This window comes from Elephas maximus, chromosome 10 (genome assembly GCF_024166365.1).
Source record: "Elephas maximus indicus isolate mEleMax1 chromosome 10, mEleMax1 primary haplotype, whole genome shotgun sequence".
NCBI lineage: Eukaryota > Metazoa > Chordata > Mammalia > Proboscidea > Elephantidae > Elephas > Elephas maximus.
This window is the reverse complement of record NC_064828.1, coordinates 82,380,662-82,402,841: the sequence shown is the minus strand read 5'-3', so window position 1 is coordinate 82,402,841 and position 22,180 is coordinate 82,380,662. Positions and strand designations below refer to the sequence as shown.

Here is a 22,180-nt window from a genome sequence, read left to right as displayed (position 1 = left end):
TTGCATATTTGATCAATTTCAGACTGCAGAAGCTGATAAAAATCTTCAATTTCTTCATCTTTGGCTTTAGCAGTTGGTGTGTAAATCTGAGTAATAGTCGTATTGAATGGTCTTCCTTGTAGGCATATGGATATTTTCCTATCACTGACAGCACTGTACTTCAGGAAAGATCTTGAAATGTCGTTTTTGATGATGAATTCAACGCCATTCCTCTTCATTCCTGGCATAGTAGACCATATGATTGTCCCATTCAAAATGGCCAATACCGGTCCATTTTAGTTCACTAATGCCTAGGATATCGATGTTTACGTGTTCCATTTCGTTTTTGATGATTTCCAATTTTCCCAGATTCATACTTCATGGATTCCATGTTCCTACTATTAATGGATGTTTGCAGCTGTTTCTTCTCATTTTGAGTCACGTCACATCAGCAAATGAAGGTCCCGAAAGCTTGACTCCATCCACTTTATTAAGGTCGACTCTATTTTGAGGAGGCAGCTCTTCCCCAGTCATCTTTTGAGTGCCTTCCAACCTGAGGGGCTCATCTTCCGGCACTATATCAGACAATGTTCTGCTGCTCTTCATAAGGATTTCACTGGCTAATGCTTTTCAGAAGTAGGCTGACTGGTCCTTCTTCCTAGTCTGTTTTAGTCTGGAAGCTCAGCTGAAACCTGTCTGTCATGAGTGACCCTGCTGGTATCTGAATACTGGTGGCATAGCTTCCTACATCACAGCACCGCACAAGCCCCCACAGTACGACAAACTGACAGACATGTGGGGGTGGCACATAGTAGTTGCCGTAAAAATGATTGTTGGATGGATGGATGGATGGGTGGACAGACAGATGGATGGGAGTCAAGTGTAGTCAGTACATAGCTGACAAGAGGTGAGGTAGGTGAAGTAGGCAAACGTCAGATCATTAGTCTTGCATGCCATTGAAAAGGGCCTGGTTTTCTCGCCAAGCGCATGAATCCTGCCCTGCTCCTGATTGCATCCCTAGCGCCCAGCACTTCACCTGGCCTACAACATGGTGGTTAAGAGCCTGGATCTGGAGCCTGGCAGCCTAGGTTAGTAACTTTGGCAGGTCAATGAACCTCTCTTGCCTCAGTTTACTCATTTATAAAATGGGAAGAATGATATCTTCCTTATAAGGTTGTCAGAGATTGAAATGGGTTGCATGTGTACATGCTTAGAAGAGTGCCTGGCACAGGGTAAGAGGTGTAAGTGTTGGCTATCATGTAATATACCACACATGCAGGGTCTATCTCTCCTGTTCCCTGTTTTGTTCCACCACTTCTAGTGCCTAGAACAGTGTCTGGCACATAGCAGGTGCTCAATAAAATGTGTTGATTTGAATAGTAGAAAAAAACAATTCTGTGCCAGGTTCTTCACTAGGTGCTTCAGTGTGGAAAATAAATGGAACCTGGTCTCTACCTTCAGCCATGAAGACTAGGTATTTAGATGGCTGTCTCCCACACAGCTGGCTCTAGGAGGAGGCACAGCTGGCCGTTTCTCCTCTCTTCCAAGGCCTTCCTTCACATTGACAACCTTTGCAAAGCACAGTCACCTGAACAGTAAATGGGGGGCAGTTTTCCACAACCCAGCACAGAGTGCACTCATCTGGAGATATTCCTCCAGGAAGTTATGCTGACAGTGAGGACTTTTTGATCATTTGGTTTGGGGTACCTCTGCACTGATCTCAAATGCTATTAACAAGTATTAAGAGTCTTACACCAAGATCCACCTTTACTTCTTCCAACTACATCACTTGCTACCTGTTCTATCTGTTCTACTTTACATTTCCTAACTGAAACCTTCAGCATTTGCAAAACCAGGAAATCACTCCTTTTAGGGACTCAAAAGAGAATGCTGTGAACTAGAAGCTATAACAATTCCAATAGTCAGGTGGCAAGGACAGTGATGATTCTATATATCTAGGGTTTTTGTTCACATGGTCCAACCACTGTAAGTTGGGGAACTGACCAGATGCAACTCAGAAACACAATCCTCCATGAAAATTCAAGTTATTCCCTCCCCTCAGCTGGATTTCTGTCACTTTTCCAAGTTTTCCACGGCATCTTTGAAGGGAAAGTCATGGACAGAGCAATGGAAGGAAAGATTGTGACCCTGGCTCTGCCACCAGCCAGCAGTCTGTAACCTCATGTGGGAAATGAGGGTGTCTCTGAGATTTCTTCCAATGTGGGGTTATACGACCATGCTCTCCTCATTTCAGGGGCCAGGAAGAATCACCTTCATTTGGCCTCTTTAATCTACTCTGAAAGTTTCCAAACTCTCCTATCACCTTCTAATCTTGGAATGTCTGTGCTGGAAGTAATCTTGGAGATCATTTAATCTCCTTTTAATAGATGAAGGAGCTAGTCCCATAATAACAGGAGACCTGCTTCTCTAGGCTCTGACCTTCAGTATCCAGCACACTTCTCACCCCTTACCCCACCCCACCACTTTGCTGTTCTAAAATGCTGCAGATCCCATAATGGACACTGTGCTTGTGGCCCCAACATCCCTTCCTTTCCCTCATCTCGTGTAACAGTCATGTACTAAGATTCTTAACAGCTGGGTTTCAGGAGGAGGGGAGGATTCACCTGGCTCATGGCTCCAGAAGTCAGCAATTCTATCTCCTACCCTGCCAAGGAGCCTTGGCCTAAGTCACTCAGAGCATGGCATTCTCCTGGCCAAATGGATGGGCTAAAGAATGGAATTTTTACTGGTTTTAGATGAATAAGCTAAGAGCCAATGTTTTTTGAGGGCATCTAGGAATGAAAATTCTCCCTCTTGAGAGGGCTACTAGAGCCCAAATATCTATTCTTTCCAAAATGTGTAATGTTTAGATATAAACCATGGAAACGCTACAGCCATTTTGCCACCATGAGGAAAGCTAAGCTAGGGATAAAGCAGATACCACAAAAGGCAGGGGAGAGACATAAAGGCACTGAGTGTTTGATGACACTGCTGAGCCACTGAATCAAACCAATCTTGAAACTCACCTTACATCTCTACCTTCTATTACTTGAGTCAATGAATCCCCTTCATTGTGTAAGCCAGTTCACAATAGTAATCTGTTACTTAAATTTCCAACTGAGAATAAATAAATAAATAAAGATAGAGAATACATATATACACACATACATACCCATTGCTGTCGAGTCGATTCTGAATCATACCGACCCTACAGGACAGAGTAGAATTGCTCCATAGGGTTTCCAAGGAGCGGCTGGTAGTTTCAAACTGCCAACATTTTGGCTAGCAGCTGTGACTCACCGTAGCTCTTAACCACTGTGCCACGGGGCTCTATGTATGTATATGCACATACATATATATCTACCTGGGTGGTGAAAATAGTTAACGCACTCGATTACTAACCAAAAGATTGGAGGTTCAAGTCCACTCAGAGGGTGCCTCAGAAGAAAGGCCTGAAGATCTACTTCCAAGAAAAATGAGTCATTGAAAACCCTACATGGAGCACAGTTCTACTCAGACACACAGATGGGGTCGCCATGAGTTGAAGTCGATTCAACGACAACTGGTGTGTGTGTGTGTATATATATATATATTCATTTGAGTCAAATAAATAGCAAAATATATTTAAGAGATAATCAGGGAAATTTGAATACTGGCAGAATACTTGCTGGTATTATATTAAGGAAGGAGCCCTGGTGGTACAGTGATTAAGTGGTTAAGTGCTCAGCTGCTAATTGAAAGGTCGTCTGCTCTGTGAGAGAAAGACAAAGACGTGGCAGTCTGCTTTCATAGATTACAGCCTTGGAAACCCTATAGGGCAGTTCTACTCTGTCCTATAGGGTTGCTATGAGTCAGAATGACTCAACAGCAATGGGTATGGATTTTTTATATGAATTATTATTAATATTTTTAGTTGTGATAAGGGTATTGTGGTTATGTTTTTAGTAAATCCTTATCTTCTAGAGATACATATGAAAATATTTACAGATAAGACATAATGTCTCGATTTCCTTTAAAATAATCTGAGCAGGGGACTAGGGGAATGGGTGGATGGCACAAGAGAGGCCAAAAGCTATTCATTGCTGAGGCTGGGTGAGGGATCTATGGGAACTCATTATACTATTCTATTTTTGTGTATATTTGGAAGTTTCATAATAATAGGGTTTTTGGGTTTTTTTTTTTTTTTTTTTTAATGGATGGAAAGAGCTCAAAGATAAAGAAGAGTCTAAATTATTTGCCAAAGTCCTAGTGTAATTTCCAGGATAGCCTGCTTACCCAAAATGACACTTTTTACATAAATTTCCCCAAGTAATTACCTTTATGGAATACTTCCAGTTGACTCATTTTCTTTCCAAATGTTACTAGGAATTTCTGAAACACAGGACAAGTGCTCTTTCCACAGGGCTACATTAAGAAGTTTAATTCACAGAAAAATGCTAGATAAACTCATATCAAATATTAAATGGATGGGCTATGCATAATATAGGAGTTCCCGGGTGGCTTAAATTGCTAAGCACTCATCTACTACCCGAAAGGTTGGCTGTTCAAACCCACTCAGAGGCATCTCAGAATACAAGCCCGACAATCTATTTCCAAAAGGTCACAGCTTTGAAAACCCTATGGAGCAATTCTACTCTGCACACATGGGGTCGCCATGAGTCAGAATCGACTCAACAGCAGCTAATAACAAATGTGTAATGTATTTATTGCTGCTGCTGGAATCTAAGTCTTTAGAAACTTAACTGTAATTTCTATCATCTTAGTAGGAAAAGACCATTCTCAGCCCAACACCAAACCATAACGAAAGATTTAGCTACGTAAAGAGCAAAATTTTAGTAGATTGAAGCCATTGCCTTTTCTTATATAACACACTGAGGAAGGCATTTGCCATATATGACAGAAAAACAGTATATATATATATATATATATATATATATAAACCTCTTCCAAGTCAGTGAGTAAAAAAAGAAACTAGCACCCGTACAAAAAAAATTGGCATTAAAATCTGGAGAGATATTCACAAATCACATAGCATAGGGTTGCCAGATAAAATACAAAATGCCAAGTTACATTTGAATCTCAGATGAACAACGAATTTTTTTTTATTTGAGACATAATTATACTAAAATATTATATGTTCCTTATCTAAAATCCAAATTTAATTGGGCATCTGTGTTTTTCTTTGCCAATTCTGGCAACCCTTAACCAATAGCCAAGAAATCTGAGAAAATGATCAACCTCATTCACAATCATCTGGGGAGAAAAAGTACAATGGAAAGAGCAGAGACCCAGGACAAGCAGAGAGAAGCACCAACACTGTGAGGCACAGGCAAAGAGAAGGAAGAAGGAAGGGCCTGCAGCTGGCCCTGGGCTGGGGGGGCCCCCTTCCCCACCCCCTGGAGGCATGGCCTCGGGGAGAGGCTTGTCCTTGGGGAAGGAGGTGTGCCTCTGGGAGAGAAGTTTTGGCCTCGGAGGAGGAGGTGTGGCCTCGGGGGAAGAAGCACCACCACAGGGGAAGAGGTGTGGCCTCCAGGAAGGAGGCATGATCTCAGGCTTTCAGGAGGACAGGAGGAGGACGGCCAGCAAATACAAAAGGTAGGGAGGAACCCTTGAAGAAGTATGGCTTTTATTATTTGTTATTAAAATTTTGTGATCTATTTAAATATATTTTTTATCTTTTATAAAAACTTATTAGAAAAACCAAAAACAAACCCATCACCGTCGAGTCGACTCCAACCCATAGCCACCCTGGAGGACAGAGTAGAAATGACCCACAGGGTTTCTGAGGAGCAGCTGGTGTATTTAAACTGCCAGCCTCTTGGTTAGCAGCCACAGCTATTAACCACTGCGCCACCAGGGCTCCAAAAACTTTATTATGTATTACTTTTTTTAATATGTACAAAAAGGAATTTAAAAATCCATGTACTCACCACCCAATTTAAAAAACATAAAACATTACTATCTCAATCCAAGCCCTCTGTGTGCCCCCTCCAACACATTCCTCTCCCTCCTTGCCCCCACACCCTAGATAATCACTAACCTGAATTTTGTATCTATCATTACCCTTAATTTTTTCATACATTTTAAACATGTATGCACCCCTAAACAGTACAGATATGTGCTGCATCATGTCCATTTGGGCAATGTCCTACCTCATATAAGTCCATGCTGCCATAAGGTTATAATAGAGTCCAGAAATCCTGATCAAAGAACAGTACGTAGCAGATGTACTTAGCGGATGTACTGTAGACCGTACCTGTCTCTCACTAGTCATCTGGTCCCATGGGGCAGCAGGGGGAGAAGATCTCAGTGCCTATCCAAGGCTGCCTGTCCCACAGCATTGACCTCGGGCAGAGACCACGCAGATGCCACTGGATGCTGCCCCACTCAGCCAGGGTGCCCTGTGCATCATGCAAAGTCCACGGATGGCTGCCAAGCAGTCAGGGCTGCGGTGGTGGTGGGAGGAGGAGCAGGAAAGGCCGCTGGGGAGGAGGCAGAGGAGGAGTGGGCAGGGCTGGAAGACTTTAAAGCCCACTAAGGGGCAGGGAAGGTAGACAGCGAGGAAGGAAGGGGAGGGAGCCAATGGTATGCCTGGAGGCAGCTGGACCGGGAGCCACAGTGGGCGCACCGCACCTCTCAGAGACCTGAGGGCAACTACTCAGGCCCAGTCGCGGTAGTGGAGCCAAAGTTTTCCCAGAGTCCTTCAGAGCAGTCCCTCAGTGCAGCAGCAGTGGTGTGGGTCTCGGGCCTGCTCAGTGATCGTCCTGTGCACCACTCTTCTGAATATAATATGGTGTTCACACGATGTCCAAATCACATAACATGCTACTTTACAGAATGTATGGGCAGACATTAAGCGAAGCATACTTGTATATCATTTTTGCATGTTTTTAGCCTTTATATAAATAGTAACATAATTTATGTATTCTTCTGCACTTTGCCTTTTTTCACTCAATATTTTGATTATGAAGTTGATCCATGATAATGAGTATGACTCTAGATTAGTCATTTTCAGTGTTGTGTTGTTGTTAGTTGCTGTCCAGTTGGTTCCAACTCATGCCAATCCCATGTGTGCACAGTAAAACTGCTCCATAGGGTTTTCAAGGTTGTGGCCTTTATTTTCAGACCTGTCTTCCAAGGCACCTCTGGGTGGATTCAAGCTGTCAACTTTTCAGCAAACATTGGAGTGCCACCGAGGGAGTTCATTATTAGGATATAACAAAATTTATTTTTCTCTTCTCTTGTTGATGAACATTTAGGTAGTTTTCAGTTTTTTACTAACACGTAAAATGGTGCTGTGAACATTCTTGAACACATCTCTTTGTATAAAAGTTAAGTGCATTTCTCTAGGATATATACTGAAGTGGAATTCCAAGGTCAAAGAATGTGTGCAACTTCTACTGTAATTCTACAAAGTGATTGTACTAATTTATATTCCCAGCAGCAGCAAAAAAAAAAAAGAATACATTTTTTACAGTTATGTCCTGCTGAGGTTAATTGAAAGCTCTCCTTTGAAAGCAGACTCAGTTCAAACCATGTCGGAAATGAGCAGAAGGCCTGGTACAAATAGTTACTAGCCCAAAAATCGCCCCAATATGAGGAGAGGCCGACTGTGTCAGATGTGAACTGAATCCAAGGGTGACTTGGTATCAGGTTGGAAGGAGGCAGGTTTCAGGGTTGTTTTTGAATCATGCCTGTTCTAATCTTTATGACTGTCCTCTAAGACTAAAAGATGCTCATTGTAAACAAAATTATTTTATTGATTACTAATATGCAGCTCACAGAAAGGGAACATTCCCATGATAACTGCCATTAACAGCATGACATATAATTCACCCAACTCTTCTATACATAAACCAACTTTTTTTTTTTGCACAAAGGGACCATACATTCTGGTTTGCATTTTACTTCTTTTTACTGTCCAATAAATCTTCACAAGGAAAGAAACGATCTATCTTTATTGAAAATTCAATTATTCAATAAACGTTTACTAAGCACCTGCTCTTGGGTAGAACAGACTCCATAAAGAAAATTAAGCAACTCCACCATTAAGATTCACACTTCAAAGGAAAGAAACTAACAGACACAGGTAATAATAATGGCCCCCATTTATCAGGCACCTTCTACATGCCAGGCTCTGTACTAAAAAAAAAAAAAATGCCATTGAGTCAATTCTGACTCATAGCAACCCTATAGGATGGAGCAGAACTGCCCCACAGGATTTCCAAGGTTGCAAACCTGTGGGGCAGTTCTGCTCCATAATCTCTATGGAAGTGGGTTTTTAATCTTTATGGAGAAGCACTGGTGGCACAGTGGTTAAGAGCTCAGCTGCTAACCAAATGGTTGGCAGTTCAAATCCACCAGCCGCTCCTCGGAAATCCTTTGTTGCAGTTCTACTCTGTCCTATAGAGTTCTTTGAGTAGGAATCAACCCGACAGCCGACAGGTTTGGCTTTTGGTTTTTCAGACTTGATGGAGCAGACTGCCACATCTTTCTCCTGCAAAGTGGCTGGTTAATTCCAGCCACCGATTTTTAGTTAGCAGTGAGCATTTAACCACTGCATCACCACAGCTCCTTGGTACTGTAGTAGATACCCTTAATGAACGTGGCAGGCAAAATAAGGCCCCCAAAAGATGCCTAGACCCTAATCCCCAGAACCTGCATGTTATGTTACATGGCAAGGGGGGAATTAAGGCTACTGATGGAGTTAAGCTTGCTAATCAATAACCTTAATATAAAGAGATTATCTTGGATTATCCAGGTGGCTCCAATGTAATCATCAAACCAAAAAAACCAAACCCGTTGCCATCAAGCCGATTTTGACTCATAGCAACCCTATACGGGGAAGAAGGAAGCAGAAGAGTTAGAACCAGAGAGGCAGTGTTATTAGAAAGACTCAAACGGCCATTACTGGCTTTGAAGATGGAAGAAGGCCATTAGCTAAGGAATGCAGGCAACCTCCAGAAGCTGGAAAAGGCAAGAAAATGGATACTCCTTTAGAATCTCCAGGAAGAAATACAGCCCTGCTGACACCTTGGTTTTAGCCCAGGGGGCTCCATGTCAGATTTCTAACCTCCGGTACTGTATGATAATAAATGTGTGTTGTTTTAAGCAGTAAATTTCTGCTAATTTGTTACATCAGCTATAGGAAACTAATACAATTAACGATATTGCATTTCTTCCTCACCACACCCCACAACATAGATGCTGTGATCTCTATTGGACAAAGTGGGTGTCTTAGGCTGGGTTCTCTAGAGAAGCAAAACCAGTAAAGCTTATAAATGTATAGCTAGAGATTTATATCAAGTAAACAGCTCACGCAACTGTAGAGGTTGGGACGACCCAAGTCCTCAGATCAGGATAGAGGCCTGTCCCAATTGACGGAGCCACAGAAGCTGGTGAACCCAACTTCAGCAGGTCAGAGAGCAGGTCACCCGCTCACAGGCTGTGAAGGTCGAGGAATTCCCTAGGTTGGCAGGCAAGACTGCAAGGTTTCTCCTGATTCACGTAGCTGCAAGGGCTGGCAAACACAAGATCGGCAGGTTGGGGAGCAGGACTCTTGCAGGCTGTGAAGATTGATCAATTCCAAGATCGACGGATAAGCTGCTAGCTCAAGTCCCAAGAACCGGAGGTCAGACAAGAGACAGCTGCTGGATCCAGAACAAGCCAACAACCTTGGCAAGGTAAGCAGGAAGTAAGCAGGTGGTGGAAGGTGGAGAGATGAAGGCTGAGGGGGCAGTGAGCCACCACAGGCCCCACCCCAACCAGTACCACTCAGCAGATTTCATCATGGGGGTGATTACATATCAAATTTCAACAGAGAAGTGATCACAACATTATACAACTGCCAAAACACTGAGAATCATGGCCCAGGCAAGTTGACACACAGTCTTAACCATCACAGTCCACCCCTTGTCAACTTGGCATCTGTACCCATCTCTCCAAACCATACATAATCTCTGAATAAATACAATTATGAAGTCATACTTTTGCCTAACAATGATACAACTAACACATATACAACCAGAAACACAGTAGCCCCACTTACATCTTATATTTTATAAGTGAGAAGCCAAAGAAAACAAAAATATCTGATGCACATATACAAAGCAGAAATATAACAATTACAGTCCTCATTACTGCAACTAGTCACCTGGCCATAACTGGTATTTAGAACTACCTTCTTCCACCACCCATTCCATATTCCCTTTGCCCTCAGCAAGCACCTCAGCTGGTCATGGTTCTTTGCCTGGTGGGGTGACCCAAACCTTCATTCCTGAAAGGTCTGGGCCATTAGCAGTCTTGTCAGAATTGAGTTGCTGTAGTTTTTCACTGACTTTAATCACAGGACATGGTAGTACTAAGATACGCCCTAAGGGATATCCTGTATTCCAGACTTTACCTCCATTATGTAATATACGTCCAATTTCCTCTTGGAAATCAAGATCAATCAAACCAGCCAATATGGTAACTCCCTTCTTTGTCTGTTGATCCAGAGGCATAAAGAGCCCAAAGTGGCCAGGTGGCATTCGTAGCTTCCAGTTCAATGGAATCAGTGATGTGTCTCCAGGTGGGAGCATTCCTCCCTTTGGAACTAAGACCTCTAGGCCTGCAGAGCATAATGTTTCAGGGACAGGGAGCAAAAATCCTGCAAGTGATGCCACTCCTACTTCATCCCTTGATTACTGGACCCATGAATCCTGGCTATGGGAGAAACAGCACCATATATTGAACACTGGTTTAGAGTATATACAGCCTCCTAGAGAATACTGTCCCAACTCTGCAAGGTACTGCCACCTAGCTGGCACTGTAATTGTGTCTTTAAAAGGCCATTCCATTGTTCTATCAAGTCAGCTGCTTCAGGATGATGGGAAACATGGTAAGACTAGCGAATTCCATGAGCATAGGCCCACTGCCACACTTCATTTGCTGTGAAGTGAGTCCCTTCATCAGAGGCAATGCTGTGTGGATACCATGATGGGGGATAAGGGATTCTTTAAGTCCACAGATGGTTGTTCTGGCAGAAGCATGGCATGCAGGAAAGGCAAATCCATATCCTGAGTAAGTGTCTATTCCAGTAAGAACAAAATGCTGCCTTTTCCATGATGGAAGTGGTCCAATGTAATCACCTCAAGGGATGGTGCCATATCAGGGACTCAATGCTGGTCTCTGCTGCTGGCAGATTGGGCACTCAGCAGTGGCTGTAGTCAAGTCAGTCTTGGTGAGTAGAATTCCATGTTGCTGGGCCCATGCATAACCTCCATACCTGCCACCATGGCCACTTTGTTCGGGAGGGAGTAGATGAGGAAAGAAGATGACTGGTTTCCACAGAATGAGTCTTCTTATCCACTTGATTGTTAAAATCATCCTCTGCTGAGATCACCCTTTGGTGAGCACTCACATGAGACACAAATATCTTCATTTCTTTGGCCCATGCAGAGAGGTCTATCCACGTACCTCTTCCCCATAAATCCTTGTCTCCAATTTTCCAATCATGTTCCTTCCAAGTCCCTGACCATCCAGCCAAACCATTGGCCACAGCCCATGAATCAGTATACAATTGCACATCTGGCCATTTTCTCCTTCCAAGCAAAGTGAACAATGAGCTGCACTGTTCGAAGCTCTGCCTATGATATGATGAGGTGAATGTTTTGCATGTCACAAGGATGTGATTTTGTGGAGGGCCAAGGGGTAGAATGTCATGGATTGAATTATGTCCCCCAAAAATGTGTGTATCAGTTTGGCTGGGCCATAATTCCTGGTATCCTGTGATTGTTCCTATATATTGTAAATCCTGCCTCTATGATGTTAATGAGAGAGGATGGGCGGCAGTTGTGGTAGTGAGGCAGGACTCAGTCTACAAGACTGGAGTGTGTCTTGAGGCAATCTCTTGAGATATAAAAGAAAGAAGTGAGCAGAGAGACAGGGAGACCTCATACCACCAAGAAAGCAGTGTGTCCTTTGCACCCGGGGTCCCTGCACGAAAAGCTCCTAGTCTGGGGGAAGATAGATGAGAAGGCCAACGGAGAGAGAAAGCCTCCCCCTGGAGCTGACACCCTGAATTTGGACTTTTAGCCTACTTTACTGTGAAAAAATAAACTTCTCTTTGTTAAAGCCATCCACTTGTGGTATTTCTGTTATAACGAAGAAAGTGGGGAGCTAAGGATCTAAGAAGTTAAATTACTAGCCCAGACTCCAAGTGGCAGAGCCACATACAAACTCGAGTCTGTCTGCCTCCAAAGCCTGTGTTGTAGCCGCCCCACTACCCTACTTCCTACAGTCAGGTGGAATGCAGGGCAGACAGGAACACACGCCATCACAGGGCAAGCAATACACAGCAGTGGAGAAAACACTGCCTGGGGTGAGTCTGGGGGCCTCTGTGGAAATAGCATTTGAGCCTTTCCAATGATGGGTAGGATTCTCACAGACGGAGATAGGGAGGGGAAGAGAAAGGAAGAGGGGTCAGGAAATGCAAAGTGATTTAGTGCCCTTGAAGCCTGGGCATGTGGGAGTATCTAATGAGAGGTAAAGCTAGACATCTTGGTTAGTGACCGACACTGTCCAATACAATAGCCCCTAGCCACAGATGGTTCTTCATATTTAAACTTAAATTAATTAAAATTAAATAAAAACTTCAGTTCCTCAGTGACATGGATCACATTTCAAGCATTCAACAGCCACATGTGTTTAGTGACTAACATACTGGACAATGCAGATATAAACATTTCCATCATCGTGAAAAGTTCTATTGGACAGCACTGCAGATAAAGGGAATTCACTGGAGTTTTGAGCAGGGCAGTGGCACTAGGTACCTGAAGGAGTGGTTCACGTTCTTTTACAACACTCCCCACCCTACCCCCTTAGGTATTATCCACTTTTGTTTCCTCTCCCCAGGGGCTTTGCAGAACTTTTCCATGACAGGTGCACAATACCAAAAAAAAAAAAAAAAAAACCTTGCCATTGAGTCAATTCCAACTCACACTGACCATACAGGACAGAGTAGAACTGCTCCATAGGGTTTCCAAGGCTGCAACCTTTACAGAAGCAGACTGCCACATCTTTCTCCCATGGAGTGGCTGGTGGGTTCGAACCGCCAATCTTTTAGTTAGCATCCATGCACTGAACCACTGCTCCACCAGGGCTCCTTAGATGCATAATAAGCATCACAAAAATAATTTAAAACTCCACAGCACTGTCCTGGAAATGCTTAACCTGTTACCATCAACTCATAGAGACCCTCTAGGACGGTGTAGAGCGCCCCCATAGGGCTTCCAAGGCTGGAAATCTTTACGGAAGCAGACTGCCACATCTCTCCCTTGCGGTTAAGTGGTAGAACTCTGACCTTCCATGGGAGAGACCTGAGTCCAATTTCCAGCCAGTGCACTTCATGCATAGCTACCACTGTCTGTCAGTGGAGTTGTGTGTTGCTTTGATGCTGAACATGTTTTCAGCGGAGCTTCCAGACTAAAACAGACTAGGAAGAAAGGTTTGGCAATCCTCTTTCAAAAATCAGCCAATGAAAACCCTGTGGATCGCAAGCGTCCAATTCCCAACCCATTTTTTTTTCATGGAGATAGTGCAGGACAGAGCAGAATTTTGTTCCGTGGTGCATGGGGTCATCATGAGTCAGGGGCTGACTCAGTGGCAGCTAACGACAACAGTAAAGCCTTATATTATAGAATCAGATCAATGCTGTAGTTCAAAATGATTTTTAAAGAATGGGTGGTGGTATACTAGCTCATACTTGCAGGGTATTTGACAGGTTTCAAAGCGCCTGAAACACATCTTACACAGAGTGCTCTATCCTGGTCCTCCTCTTGGTAGCATGGGCTCTACTGAGACAGAGCAACTGTGTGCTGCCTCCCGCACGGGCCAGACCTGCTTTGTGCAGGCTGCCCTACTTTGGCTCAAAAAAAGGGAGGCTAAAATTGACTGAGGCAACATCTGGAAAGTACACAGAGCTCCACACCTAACAAGATTAATGTCTGCCAAAGGTAAGATTATTCTGAGATCTAACAACTGAGTTTGGAATGATGTCAGATGCAAAGGGAAGCCCATTTCATTGGTATAATGGCTTATGTTGCCTTGGGGTCTTCATGGGCTGGCTGGGAGTGTTCCTTGAGATCCAATTCTCTTATCCCCTCGTTGACTCATGATCCTTGCAGAGCACGTACTGTACAATGCTAACCCTGTTTGGCAGGCCTCACAAGCAGCTCCAATCAATTTCTCATCAGCAACTCAACCCTTGTCCTCTCCCAAACAGCGCTGCAGTGACAAACGTGGAAGGAGGGGGCCCCCCGCACTGACACACCACCCCCCCCAACCACCAGCAATGCCAGCAACTTGGCTGCCTGAACAATAAATCTCTATGTGATCTGCAGAGAAAGGGTGCCCTGTACCTGCTAACAGGGCCAAGCTACCCCTCCCCCAGGGCCTGCAAAGGCGGTGAGGGGAAGAAGTTGGAATAGAGACAGGCATCAAATCAGAAAACAGGCCTCCCCACACTCTACACCCACCCCACCCCTGCTGGCAAATAAGGCTTCTGACCCAGCCTTCAGCCAGTGAATTTTTCTACTCCGCAGGGCTCAGCATTCAGGTGCAGAGAGGAACCTCCAGAGCAAGGGAGAGGGAGGGCTGCCCGCTGCCCGCTCGGCTTTACAAATGATCCCTTTGGCCAGCCGATGTGGAGATTTCCGCCAGGGCCTCAGGCCTGCTCTGGGTCTAACCTGCCAATAAACAAAAGCCAATATTCACTCCCCAGTGTGGTGTTTTAGATAGGGCCACATGCACACCTGGAAAGGGGAAGACAGAAGGAGGCAAGGCCTCAGGTGCAAAGACTGAATTAGTCATCTTAGCTTCAGGATACACTCAACACTGGTCCATGCAAGGCCCACTTTTGTTTTTCATTTAATCATTTCTTAGATCTTTAATAGTGGGCGAATACCTTTAATCCCATCTGCTCCTCCCCCCTCAAAAAAAAAGCTAAGATAGACCCTAACTTACACTAACCATCTGGTTTCCCCACCAATCCACCCCCTGCCTTGCCCTACCCTGGTAACCATTGCCTTGAATCTTAGGTCCATTACTACCTTGCTTTTCTTTTTATGCTGTTTTGCTGCAGCCATATGTGTCTCTAAATTTTTAATTTTCATTATTTTTGGCTTAGAAAGATGCATTTCCTCTACTTAATACCTTATTGCTAAGATTCATTCGCGTTCTTGCATGTCATTGTTGTTCATTTGTTTTGACTGAGTATAATTTCCAACTGTGTGAATACATCACAGTTTATTCATCACCCTCCCACTGGTGGGCATCTGGGCTCTTTCCAGGCTGTGGTATTGTGAACAGAGTTGCACATGTCTCCTTGCTAGACATGAGTTTCTCCAGGGACATAAACCCAGGAGTGGAATTGCTGGGTCATACGAAATGTGAATGTTCACATTTAGGACATAATATCAAAATGTTTTTCATTTTGCTTTCATTTCCTGGAGTCTCTAAGATAGTTGTTTCCTCTTCCTGTCCCCTTCAATTTTATTTTTAACATACCCCATGTTCGCAGAGATATAGCAACTCTATGTTGTTGTTGTTGTTAGGTGCCGTCGAGTCAGTTCCGACTCATAGCGACCCTATGCACAACAGAACGAAACACTGCCCAGTCCTGAGCCATCCTTACAATCGTTGTTATGCTTGAGCTCATTGATGCAGCCACTGTATCAATCCACCTCGTTGAGAGTCTTCCTCTTTTCCGCTGACCCTGTACTCTGCCAAGCATAATGTCCCTCTCCAAAGGACTGATCCCTCCTGACAACATGTCCAAAGTATGTAAGATGCAGTCTCGCCATCCTTGCCTCTAAGGAGCATTCTAGCCACACTTCTTACAGGACAGATTTGTTTGTTCTTTTGGCAGTCCATGGTATATTCAATATTCTTCATCAACACCACAATTCAAAGGTGTCAACTCTTCTTCGGTCTTCCTTATTCATTGTCCAGCTTTCACATGCATATGATGTGATTGAAAATACCATGGCTTGGGTCAGGCACACCTTATTCTTCAGGGTGACATCTTTGCTCTTCAAAACTTTGAAGAGGTCCTTTGCAGCAGATTTACCCAATGCAATGCATCTTTTGATTTCTTGACTGCTGCTTCCATGGCTGTTGATTGTGGATCCAAGTAAAATGAAATCCTTGACAACTCCAACCTTTTCTCCATTTATCATGGTGTTGCTCATTAGTCCAGTTGTGAGGATTTTTGTTTTCTTTATGTTGAGGTGTAATCCATACTGAAGGCTGTGGTCTTTGATCTTCATTAGTAAGTGCTTCAAGGCCTCTTCACTTTCAGCAAGCAAGGTTGTCATCTGCATAATGCAGGTTGTTAATGAGTCTTCCTACAATCCTGATGCCCCCTTCTTCTTCATAGAGTCTAGCTTCTCGTATTATTTGTTTAGCATACAGATTAAACAGGTATGGTGAAAGAATACAACCCTGACGCACACCTTTCTTGACTTTAAACCAATCAGTATCCCCTTGTTCTGTCTGAACAACTGCCTCTTGATCTATGTAAAGGTTCCTCACCAGCACAATTAAGTGTTCTGGAATTCCCATTCTTCCCAGTGTTACCCATAGTTTATTATGATCCACACAGTCAGATGCCTTTGCATAATCAATAAAACACAGGTAAACATCCTTCTGGTATTCTCTGCTTTCAGCCAGGATCCATCTGACATCAGCAATGATATCCCTGGTTGCATGTCCTCTTCTGAAACCAGCCTGAATTTCTGGCAGTTCCCTGTCGATATACTGCTGCAGCCGTTTTTGAATGATCTTCAGCAAAATTTTGCTTGCATGTGATATTAATGGTATTGTTCTATAATTTCCACATTCGGGGTTGGATCACCTTTCTTGGGAATAGGCATAAAAGCAACTGTATAAAAATGTTTAAATCAGGTTTTTAGCCTAATGCCTGAGTAGCATCTCAGGTAAATCACCCACATGGAAGAGAAGGGCATCTTGTCAGGCACACAGACCATAAGGAGGGCATCTATGCAGACACAAGCACCCACCCTGGTGCAGACACTGAGGCAGGCTAGTGAAATGCAAGCTGACAGTCTAGAAGCTATTTCACATTTGACAGATATGAAAAGTATATAAAGGGATTAGAATAGAGCTACAGATTCCCCGTCCAAGTTTCCTTGTTCAGTGTCTTCTCCCCTAAGCCTCCCATCGCCACTTCACATACCCACATACACACGCACCACACCCCATACCCCCCACACACCACACCCCCACACCTCATACACACACTGCACCCCCACACCCCACACACACCGCACCCCCACAACCCACACACACACCACACCCCACACACGCATCACATCCTCAAACCCCACACACACCACACCCCCACACCCCATACATGCAGCCCCCCCTCATAGCCCACATTATACACCCCATACACACACACCTCCACACACCACACCCCCACACCCCACACACACACCACACCCCCACATCCTCACATCCCACACACACACCACGCACATGCACCCCTCACACACCCCATATTCCACACCCCCACACGCACATCTCTACACCCCACATACCATGCCTCCACAGCCCACACATGCACCCCTTACATACCCCACATTACATACCCTATACACGCACACCTCCACACCTCACACTTCACACCCATACCACATACCACACCCCCACACCCCACACACACACCACACCCCACACACACATCACACATACATGCACCCTCACACACCCCATATTCCACACACACATACCTCCATACCCCAGACCCCACACCCCTGTACCCTACACACACACACATGCACACACATCTTTAATTAAAAAAAAAAAAGCAGAAGCCTAAAAATGGGAGAGGGGAAACAGTTTGTAATTAACAAATTTCAGTGAAAGCAGGAGTCCAAGCTGGACATCACTGAACAGTCCAGTTCAGGTCAATGAATTATTTACCATGTACTTTACAATGCGACAAGCACACTGATGAATAAGACCTCTCTCACGTGCCCTCAAGGGGCTTGAAGTTTGTTCACTTAACAAGACAGGATCATGCATAGGTGACAGAGTGGCAGGTTAATGCTAAGATAAGGATGCTGGCTTGGTCTCAAGGTCCACATGGTGGCAGGATTAAGTAAAAGTTAAGAACACAAGTGGACCAGACACAGAAGTTATCAAAGATGAGAAGTGATCCCTTATAAGCAAAAGGGTGTTCTGGGGGAAAATCCCCGGACAGTGATGTTGAAGCTGGGTTTTGCAGGATGAATTGACTAAGGAGGAGAGAAAACAAATCAAGAATATACTTAAAAGAATTAAATCTCTGACTCTAACTTCTTGACCTTCCCATTTTCTCCTAATTCTCAAACTTCTTCAATCTCTTTCCTGCCCCTCCTCACCCCCAGCCATGCTAAAGCAAGCACCGAAAAGTGGAGCTTCTCAATCACTGTTATGCACGCATTATCTACATTTATTTATTTGCTCATCCCACAAACTCCAACAAAGTAAATCCCCACTGGGAGTCTACACTGTGCTGAGCTCTGGGGATACACCACTGGGCAAGGTGAGCACGGTTCCTGCCCTCACCCAGCTCCCTGTCTCCAAGGGCAGACGGGGGATTAAACAAAGACCTAACCATCAGCCGGATTCTCAGCCTGGGACAGCCCTTCCCCCATCCCATTCTCCCCTGAAACATTTTCAGTAAATTGTGCAGGATTAAAGAAATGACTGCCTCCTTCGTAATTAAAAGAATCCTGACCAGCATCCCAGGTAGCACAGCGTTCAGAGCTGAGAGACCAAAAAAATCAGGTGCTTCCTACATAATAGCCTCCAGTCTGATACCTGATAGCTGCTGGCTTCCAGAGTCAAACAAATGTCAGGGACTTTATGAAGGCCGGAAGCAAATAAGGGAGCAAGGATTGGGGTCTAGGCCTCAGGGGAGCTCAATTAGTGAGCCAGATAAAGTTAAACCAAAAGGGCATGTTCTCAGTTTCCTAGAAGCCAGCTGGAAAAGATGCCAATCCGTAAGCCTCTGTCACTCAAAAGATTAACAGAAGAGACCTCGGGGTGCCCAAAGGGAATTCTGAAACCAGCCAGATGTGTCTGCTCCTCCTATGATACCACCACTCACAACCCAGAGCCACACATCTGGGGCCACCAAGAAACCATAGAAGAAAACTGGAGTCTTCGGGGATATGCTGAAACTCAAACACATCACCTTTTAGTGACAAGACGCCAAAAAGTGTTGTTCATCACGCTCTCTTCCAAGCAGACTTGCCTGGTTCCTCTGGGTTCAGCATTTTCTCATGGAGCCATCTCTTCTTTAGAGCGGGGACGGTATCACTGGTTGGATGAGCACTCCCTGCAGCTGCTCAGTGGTGTGGAAAGCACACAGCCTTTAAATCCAGACAAACCGGAATCCGGATCCCAGAGCTACACATGCACCACAAGTGACTCAGGCAAGTTGCTGGGCCTCTGAGTCTCACATCCTCATCAGCAAACTGGCACTAAGACAGGATGACCCACCTTGCACGGTTCTTGGAAACAGAAGAGATCATGTAAAGTGCCTAGTCCAGATGTTCATAAATTGTCTCCTATAAATGTAACCAGGTAACCACATGCTCAGGACAGCAGCTTCCCCCTTGGTACTTTCTAAACACACTTGTGTGTCTGTGTGTGCGTGACAGAGAAAGAGAGAGCAAGCAAGAGAGAGTTCGCGAGCTGCTGGGCCACACACAAGCCCATGTACAGTTCCTGTTTATGCCCCATCACTTCTATCAAATTGATAAATTCAAAGAAGCTGGAGAGAAATCTAACTAATGTCTCGGTTTTCCTGAGAGCCGCTAGCTTTGCCCCGAACACTACTTCCTCTTGTCCAGGAGGCAGGGCAAGAGAGCCATATGGCTTGAGACACTAGCCATGGCCAGCAGCAAATGAGCCCCCCACCATTTGTCTCCGGGCCTCTCTCCTTTCGACCCTCATGTGGGCGGACATCCAGATTTCAGTTGGGGCGCTCTGGTCTGCGTCTCTGTCTTGACTGTTCCTAATTATTGGAGGGAACACCGTGGCTCGCCTGACCTCAGAGTTTAAGAGCTGCGAGCCCTAATATCAAACCAAGCAGCTTCGTTTAAAAGGCATCCTCATCTGCATTCATAAAAGTCACTCCCCTGAGCCCTCCCTGCCCCAGCTTTGGGAATGCCTGCTGTCGAGGATTTATGACACGCCCTGGATCTAATCTGCCACACTTGAACTGCCGCTGTTGTACATCTGGTCATAAAAGCAAGAGCCAGCCCAACACGGGACAAACACTTTTCTTTCCTAAGTGGCTGCAACACTGATCTCACAATGATAGCCGAGCTTGAGGGTAATCAGCCCGGCATCTGGGCAGTCATTAAGGCTCCGCAAGCTTCGCCAGGCTTTTCCTCCACACACGACTGCTATAAAGATGACTCTCAGAGAGCAAAAGCTCTGAAGAAAGAACCTGCCATCTTAACAGGTGGTAATCGGGCAAGGCAGGAGAATATCCAGGAAAGCACAAATTGGCAGAGGAGCCAACCTTCTTTTCACAAAAATCCTAGCTACCTTCACAGGGTCTTGCACACTGCCTGCTGAGGCAAGCAGCTATCTTGAGGGACGGCTGCTCTGACATAAACTGATTCTTGGCTAGAGATTAGGGTTGCTGTTTGGGCAAATGATCCACTAGGTGGTTTAAAAGTACATTTTTTAAGGCAGTGAAATTCTTTCTTAGATCAATTGGGGGAAGGAGAGGGAGCAGTAATCGAGAAACGAAATGAACACAATGCTTGTCGGTTCCAGGAGAGTCTACAACGCCCTGGACAGCCCGTCCTGTGCACAGAATTGGCACATTTCAGATCGTTCAAAAACGCCAGTCAGACCAAGGTTCAACACGCAGTTCAACCTCCCAGCACCGAACCCCGGGAGAAGAGACTCTTGAACGCAGGCAGCACAGCGCTTCCCTCTCCACCACCTCACCACAGTCCCCCACCTCTACCCCTCCTTCAGGGCCGTGCCCAGCACAAGGGCGCATTAAAATTATCTGCTGTGGGTTTTATGAGCAGCGATCGCTTTTTAAAACAACAACACAAGGTCCTTGTGTGGCTCGCGGGTAATCTAAAACTCCCCAAGCAGCGCTTCCCCCCCGCCGCCTCCCAAGAACGCCAGCGCTCGGGGACCGCCAGGGCGCAGCGGGAGAGCACAGGGAAGCCCTACTGGAGCGGAGAGCGTGCTCTCTCGGACGCAGGAGGCACCTCTGAGGGTCTTGGAGCAAAATGCCGTGGGAGAGAGGTTAGGAAAGAAAACTCACTCGTGACAGTTCGGGGTCGGGGCGGGGGCGGTGCTGCAAGAAAGGAAAGGGGGCAATGGGAGAAAAATTCATTGCAGCAATTTCGCCAAGAAACCCGCAAGGGACTGGGTAGTAGGTGGGGGACAGTAAGTTCTGGCACGTCCCTCTTCCCTCCCCCGCCCGGGAGGGTGAGGAGCAAAGCGGCCGCAGTCTCCCTGCTCAGGTGAACGCGCAACTGGGGACGCAGGGCGCGCGCCCCGCTCTGGGGAATCCACCGGCACGCAGCTCCCGGCGCACTTACCCTGGGGCCGGTGGTGCGGTGGCCGGGAGCCGGGGACAGCTGCACCAACACGAGCAGCAAGTGGGGCATGAGCAGACGGGCACAGCGCGCGGGCAGCATGGTGCCAGCCGGGCAGGGCAGCGGGCTGGAGTCGCGGGCTCCGCGGGGAGCACACCAGCGCCTGCCTGCCTTTCTTCCTTCCCTCGCGGGCCCTGGCGGCGTCAGGGAGCAGGCAGCGGTCCTGCGGCGGCTGCTGGCGGAGGCTGCGGTCAGAGGACACCGTCATGAACTGCCCAGAAGCAGAGCTGAAGCGCGAGCGTGTGCTCTGCGCGCGGTGCCTACTGCGCTCGGCCGGACTGCGGCGGCAGCAGGTTGGACGCAGAGCCCGAGCCATGGGAATTCCCGTTATAAACCCCCGGTGGGGCGGGGCGGAGCCAGGAGGGCGTGATTGACGCCCCGACAGGCCTGTAGCAGCTGACCCTCTGGCAGGTGACAGCCAATGGGAGAGAGGAAAGAGTGGTGGTTCGGGGTCCACCCTTCCCCCCCACACTACCTCCACCTAGTAGCGAACCCCGATTGTTCCGCTGTAGCGG

The 22,180-nt window shown here is 45.9% G+C and overlaps 1 protein-coding gene across 6 annotated transcripts in view; it reads right to left on the bottom strand.

Moving 5' to 3' along the window:
* SMOC1 (SPARC related modular calcium binding 1) overlaps nt 1-21,955 on the bottom strand; it is a 176,753-nt gene extending 154,798 nt beyond the window's left edge. For all 6 annotated transcript variants that reach the window (XM_049898536.1, XM_049898537.1, XM_049898540.1 and 3 more), the window contains exon 1: nt 21,609-21,955. In XM_049898536.1, coding sequence (XP_049754493.1) covers nt 21,609-21,707 — 99 coding nt within the window. In that variant the 5' untranslated portion in view covers nt 21,708-21,955. The remainder of the gene's footprint in view (nt 1-21,608) is intronic.
* Between the last annotated feature and the right edge of the window lie 225 nt (nt 21,956-22,180).